At 33.0% G+C, this 7,222-nt stretch overlaps 1 protein-coding gene across 1 annotated transcript; it reads left to right on the plus strand.

Annotated features, from left to right (window-relative positions):
- The first annotated feature begins 1,092 nt into the window (after positions 1 to 1,092).
- LOC113764475 (UDP-glycosyltransferase 74E2-like) lies at positions 1,093 to 4,254 on the plus strand. The gene is made up of 2 exons (XM_027308386.1): positions 1,093 to 1,772; positions 3,402 to 4,254. The coding sequence occupies exons 1-2, from the start codon at positions 1,116 to 1,118 to the stop codon at positions 4,098 to 4,100; spliced, it is 1,356 nt and encodes a 451-aa protein (XP_027164187.1). The 5' UTR covers positions 1,093 to 1,115; the 3' UTR covers positions 4,101 to 4,254.
- Positions 4,255 to 7,222: the final 2,968 nt, after the last annotated feature.

Consider the following 7,222-nt stretch of genomic DNA (forward strand, 5'->3'; position numbering starts at 1 on the left):
CCTATTTTTCTTTAACAATGTCTATACATACACACATACATATACATATGTATGTATGTATAATTGAATTGCAAATGTCAATGAAATATAGGATTTAATCAATGAAATATTCAACGCATTTGGAGAAGAATAGCTGTAGGTTCTTTTTATTTTTTTCCTTTTTCGGTGTTTCACAACTTTATTTATTTATTTATTTATTCGTATTCATGTAGAGAGCAAGAGAAATAAAGTAATTGAAACTCCGAACTACAGTCTTTCAAATTCTGACTTTTTTTATAATAAAATTTTCATTTTTCACACCCATAAAAAACATCTATCTATTTTGAGTAAATTTTTTGTATGATATTGAAGTTAAATTTCATCTATTACTAAGTTTTTTTTTACTCAAATGTATGATTTTACATGCTAATTACCTTCAACGTTATGAAGGGTTCTATTTGTAGAAATGGTTTAAAAAATAGTATTTATTTTTACTATCTCTTCCTACTATAGAAGTAACTATTGAATGTAACATAAAATCTTACCAATTTTCATCTCCCTCACTTTTCAGATGGTTCCAATTTAGTACTTTTTTTTTTCTTGGTTTGTAAAATGTTCATGTTTTTTATAGCCTAAGGGTATTAAAGAGACTAAAATAATCTCTCTCCTCAAACATGAATTTTTTAATATTACTTTTGGTTAGGAGGGTTTCCAATGTTACCAAAATATTAATTCAAGGGGTGCTAAATGAGATTTTGAAAATCTCAAGGGAGTTAGGTGATATTTCATAAAACCTCAGGGGGGTTTTATATTATGTGTAGAATTAACAAAATTTTACTTTATAATTATAGTTCATAAAACCTCATGGGACCTAGGTAGTTTTTATATTATGTGTAGAATTAATAAAATTTTATTTTATAATTACACGTTATTGAAAGTAAATTAGGCTATTTGCTGATAGAATTAAGTCCTATGCATTTTACGTGAAACTGTTCGGAACGGTTTTCTAATAACCGTTGGGCCCCTTGTCCCACTTGCCCCACTGCATCATTGCTCGCTATTAGCTCTGGTAGTACTAAAATCAGAATAAGTAATAAAAAACGAAGAGAAAGACAGAAGAGGAGGAGATTGATCACATGGCTGAAAACCAGAAACCCCATCTTCTTGTCTTGCCATTTCCTGTAGAGGGCCACATAAATCCGCTGCTCAACTTCGCCAAACGCTTGATCCCAAAAGGGTTCAGGATAACTTTCATAGTTGCAGTTGATTTCACTAAAAAATCAGCTCATGATACGCAAGACTCATCATCCTCAGAGCTATTTAATATTGAGTACATTTCTAATGGCTCAAATGAAGGTGAAGAACCAGACAGCTTGGCAGGCCATTTCAGACGGTTACATGCCATAATGTCCAGAGATTTGGTGAAGCTTATGGAGAAACTAAACAGATCTGACTTCCCACCCAAAGTTCTTGTTTATGATTCAACCTTGACATGGGCTTTGGACGTAGCTCATCAGATGGGGTTGCTTGGAGCTTCCTTTTTCACTCAATCCTGTGCTGTTTCTACCTTATATTACCATTTGCAAGAAGCGAAATTGAGTGCTATTCCGGATGAGGAGCATTCATCGGTGCTGATTCCTCCGCTTCCATTGCTCCAGATTGATGAACTTCCTTCGTTTACCCAAGTCGATGACAAGGATCACACCATTGTTAAGTTGATGGTAGAGCAATTCTCTAATGTTGAGAAAGCAAATTGGATATTTTTCAACTCCTTTGATAAGCTGGAATATGAGGTAAGTTGCAAATTTTGGTTATGGCACAAATTTTACTGTTCTTGCTCAGTCTTCACACATTTTCTCTATAGGATTTCTTAGAAATTTTTACACTTATTGATCTAGATCATCAAATATCATCTCTTCTATACACATCTGAAATCTCCTCTTTTGTATTTGTCATGAATTTAGGCCCTTACATCAAAGGTACTCTGAAATACTAAGATTTGAGGTTAATAATATTATAGTGAAAGAAAGTTCAGTTGTAGATTACAGAGCTTCTCTAACCAGCAAAAACACCGCAGGAAAAAGGTTTTCAAAGAGATAGGGATAATATCAGAAACCTCCCCTAAGGTTTCTCTTAATATCACTTTTCATCCTTAATGTTTTTAAAATATCACTTGTTTCCCTTCCTTTTGTTATTTGTGTAACAAAATTGTATAAAATTTCTAAACTACTCTTTTGCTTGCTAATTGAAAATACTCCAAAGCAGTTTTGTTTACTCTAAGAGAACCATCACATAAAAAACAATCTCTAATAGTACTACCGCTTTAAAATGCTATAGTCTATAAAAATATAAATTTGAAAATAAAAAAGATATTTATAAAGAAATATACTACCACCAATTTAACTCTATATGTTCAAAACTAATTTTTTATGAACCTTATATTTTTTTCCAACTTCTTCTCAACCCGTGCCCAAGTCTTGAAATTGTATTGATCATTATAAAAATTAACTCAAAATAAACAAAGAAATCATAACCCATTCTATCACAATCATAAACAGTAAAAAATAAACAAAATTCAATTTACTCTATAAATTAGAAATATAAAATCACATAGTCATCCAAAAAAATGAGTATGAGAAAATGTTGGAGTAAGGAGAAGGAGAAGAAAGTGACTCTTATTTCTTTTTTTCTTTTTTTTTTAGGCTCATTTATTTGATATGTATCAAGTGAATTATGTATCAAGTGAGGGTTAATATGGTCTTTTTGCAGTTGCTAGGGGAGATAAGTGATTTTTTAAAATCTTAAGGGCACCAAGTGATATTAGGAGAAATCTCAAGGGAGTTTTAACTTTTAAGAGTGTATCTTTGACTTCAATTTTAAAAATTCAGTGTCCCTCTATTTTTAATGCGTTTGAATAGAAAATACCTGTCTTGATCAGAACACTTTTTTTTTCTAACATTTTCTTGACGAAACCCAAGAATTTGTCTTGATCAGAACACTTAGGAGTTGTTTTTAATGCGTTTGAATAGAAAAATGTCAAGTCGAGTTTTCTCGCAAGCCACTTGATTCTTTTGTAACTCTGATTGCAACAATGTCAATTACTATAAGATAACGATCAATGTGAAGTGGTTATATTATTTAAAGTCGTACATCCAGTCCAAGCAGTTGCTCCCAACTCGAGAAAAGGTTGACAGTGAATTAAAAAGTGCACATGCTATTGTGTTTTTGTCTTGCATTGAATAGTAATTCTAGTTAATGGTCATTATATTAAATATAAAGGCAACGAACGAAATTTGACCCAAAAAGTTTAAAAGAACTAGCATCTATGTCCTTTTTTTTTTTTAATCCATTTTGCATCAAGTTTCCAGGCAATTAGGAGGTAATTCATCGCAATGATTTTGTACTCATCACAATACTATCAGGTGGCAAATTGGATGGCTAGAAAATGGTCGATTAAGACAGTTGGACCAACTATTTTGAAGGACAACAAACATCACGGGGCTTGTCTAGTCGAGATGAAGTCAGATGCTTGCCTAAAATGGTTGGACGAAAGAGATTGTAGCTCAGTTATTTATGTATCATTAGGTAGCGTGGCTGTACTTGGAGAAGAACAAATGGAAGAGCTTGCTAGGGGCATAGCCAAGAGTGACCACCACTTCTTATGGATGGTTAGAGATTCGGAAGAGTGCAAACTTCCAGCCAATTTCAAGTCTGAAATATCAGAAAAAGGTCTAATTGTCAACTGGTGTCCTCAACTTGAAGTTTTGGCACATCAAGCCTTGTCATGTTTCATGACACACTGCGGCTGGAATTCGATGCTCGAAGCACTGATTTCGGGTGTGCCAATGATAGCTATGCCACAGATTGTTGATCAATTCACAAATGCAAAGTTTGTCGCAGATGTATGGCAGACTGGGGTTCGAGTCAAGGCCAATGACAAGGGAATTGTTACTAGAGAAGAAATTTCAATGTCCGTAAAGGCAGTTACTGAGGGCGAGAGCGCAAAGGAATTCAGAAGAAATGCTGAGAAGTGGAAGGAACTGGCACAAGAGGCTGTACGCCAAGGTGGAAGTTCTCATAACAACATTGATGAGTTCGTTTCGCAAGTTTTAAGCGTCTAGTTAATTTCATTTAGCTACAAAATCAGGTCACGTGAAACCCTCATAAGCATCTATGGCAGACTATAGTATAATATTGTTGATTCAATCAATTGATGCAAACCTGTCATGCTTGTGTACGAGAATAATAGAAAATTAATAAAGTTTATTGGATTAATCGTGTAAATAAGATAGTATGCATTTTCATAATTTCTTTTAAGCAAACAATCCTATGCCCTAAGCACCATCAAGGATAATTTATCTCAACACCGTTTCACTTCCTAGTAGGTGCAAGAGAGATTACATGGAAATGCAAGGCCAGTTTTCACTCTCTTTAGTTTCTAACAGATCGACTAGGCAGCATTGCAACAATATACTTCAGGAAGGGGCTTATAAGCGAAGTTTTGCTTTAATACTACTTTTTTTTTTTCCGTATTGTTTTCCTCATTGAGCTATCTAATTAAGTAAAAATAAAAAATAAAATTACTGTCAGTAAATCTAGATTGCTCTAAATGAAAGCAAATCCCAGGCACTGGTGTTGCAGTAATTCCAATTCAGTTTGTTCAATAGACTGGGCTACAATAGAGGAACGCTGCTCTATTTGAGCCTTTATAGTTGTGCCCAACTCTCTAAGATTTGTGCCATAGAGCAGGCCTCAGCATTCGGCTGAGATTAAACTGAAATTAATGGTACGAATCTTGATTTCTTTGATATTTTTAATGAAAATAGAAAACTTAAACAATTTCTACATCCTTGAATATTTTTCAAACATGTGTTAAGTCATAAAAGTTGCAGTGTACTAATATCTCATTAGTAGACACATAGTAATATGTAGGAGAAGAACAACCTTAAAATAAATTTTGTGATGCTATCAATGCAGGTTTTACACAGGATGATAATTAATTTATTAAGGCATATTTAGTCTTATCCTAGTAATTTTAAACAATAAAAAAATCGACGAGGTTACCTATTTAGATAATTAACTAAAACCCCTAGACCTTTTTCTTATCTATTTTCCCTTTGTTTTGATCTCTTGCGTTTGCTCCTAGATTTTTTTTCTTCCCTATTTTAATTATTTATTTTCGGAGTTGAAATCATAGTTATCAAACCCAACATGATGGTTCAAGCGGTCAACTCGATGAACCAATCACTTAATTAGGTCGAGTTACTAGTTGGACCAGATAAGAAAGTAAACCATTGAAAAATCAATGACCGGTTAATTTGACCAATGAAAATTGGAAACCTAATCACTTTTTGTGTAACCCAGTAGTTTTCATAAAATTCGTAATATTGGGTAGTGAGCTTTTTTGTTTTCTCTTAAGTCTTTTTTTTCTTTTTTTAAATTAAGGGATTGAAAACATAGTTGTTAAGTCTAACCCAGTTCAACAGAACAACCTAATGAATCGGTCACTTCAAAGGGCCTGGTTGGAAATTGGACCGTGTAAGGAAGCAACCAATTGAACAGTTAGCTACCTATCAGTTCAACTCGTAAAAATTGGAACCCTAGCTGCTTTTTGTATAACTCATATGATTTTTCAAAAACTTCTCGATATTAAGCTAGTGAGTTTCAAACATAAGACGTTTAACTTGATTAGTATCCTAGAACTTATAAATTAAGTAGCAACCATTGGACCAAATGTCCTTTTAGTGTTTAGTGGACTATTTTATGTATTTTGTAGTATCTTTTTGGTGGTTTATTAGACTAGTGAATTTCGGACATGCTACCTTTTACTTAATTAGCATGCTAGAACTTACAACCTAAGCAGCAAGTGCTGGATCACAATGCCACCCTGTGTTTAATGGACTCTAAAAGTTGCCTATTCAAAGTTTCAAACCAATTCACCCAGAATACTAAAACTACTAACAAGCTAAACCGGTCTCCTTGTCGATTGATCGCCGAGTTGAGTTTAATAACTATGAGTGATAAAAACTTTTATTTATTACAAGAAGCAAAGCGAAATATCTTTAGAGTCTTTTCTAGCACTTTTTTTTTTTTTTTGAGTTGTCATTTTGCACTTGTTTTCCCATTTCCTATTACAGATAAAGCAACTATCCTACTTTTGGTAGTTAAACAAAAAAAGAGTTTCACTTTTTGTTTTGTACTTGTTATCTTGCTTTAAGAAAGGTTTAAAACGGAGACTTTCACGAAAACCAATCACTTCTTCAAGTTTCCTTAACCAAATAATCTAACACCAATTCTTTTGTAATAGGTTTCAAGTGATGGGCTTCAATTTCACTCATATCCATATATAGTGTTTGTTTAAAGTCAGTCAGGATCAATTAATGGGTTTCATAAACCCCTTCTATGAGTTTCATAATTAACTACTAAAGAATAAAATTTGGCTTATCTATTGTTTTATTATTATTAATAATCCATTGCTATAAAATTATCAAACACTATGAATTTTTTTTATCAAATTTAATATATTCTCCAATTTATCATACCCATCGTAACATTGATTCTAAAATTGAAATCAAATGACTCCTTAGGGGAAACTTCTCTCTTTCTGTCGTGAATAAGTAGAAGCTTTCTTAAAAAATCCATTAGGAGAGAAATCAAAACGAGAAAATTTAATCTTTGTTTTCTACTCCAATAAGAGAAATAAGGAATTGGTTTAAGAAAGTAGATATATGTGCATATGGAAACTCAATCAAACTAGAAATATTTTTCAAATTTCAACTTTTCCAATAGTAAAAGAGTAGATTACTTGTTGCAAAAGAGGTACTTAAATTTTAGATTAAGATTGTTATGATGTAACATTTCCTTTGTCCATGTCCACATAGAAAGTGATGCACTAGTGATGAAAAATTCGGTGATACGTAACGTTATTCTTCTTTTTTTTTTTTTCTTTTGGTGCAATTTTAAGTTGGTTTATGAGAAAGTGTTGAGATTTAAGCGGATAATTAGTTGGCCTTTACATTGGGGAAATGTTACATTGAAACCTGCCAAGAACTTTGTGTGCCGAGAACATGTTTGTTAGAATCTTCCAAGATTCTAAAGCACAAATATTTAGAGAAGCAGGGATGGCTTGCCAGCTGTATTTTCAAACTCGGACCAAATTGACTGGTCCAACCGGTTGAACTAGGAACTGGTCAGGCATCCGATCTGAGTTCTCTCGTAATATTGCCTGACAAAATCCTGGTCA

Source organism: Coffea eugenioides, chromosome 3 (assembly GCF_003713205.1).
Source record: "Coffea eugenioides isolate CCC68of chromosome 3, Ceug_1.0, whole genome shotgun sequence".
Lineage (NCBI taxonomy): Eukaryota > Viridiplantae > Streptophyta > Magnoliopsida > Gentianales > Rubiaceae > Coffea > Coffea eugenioides.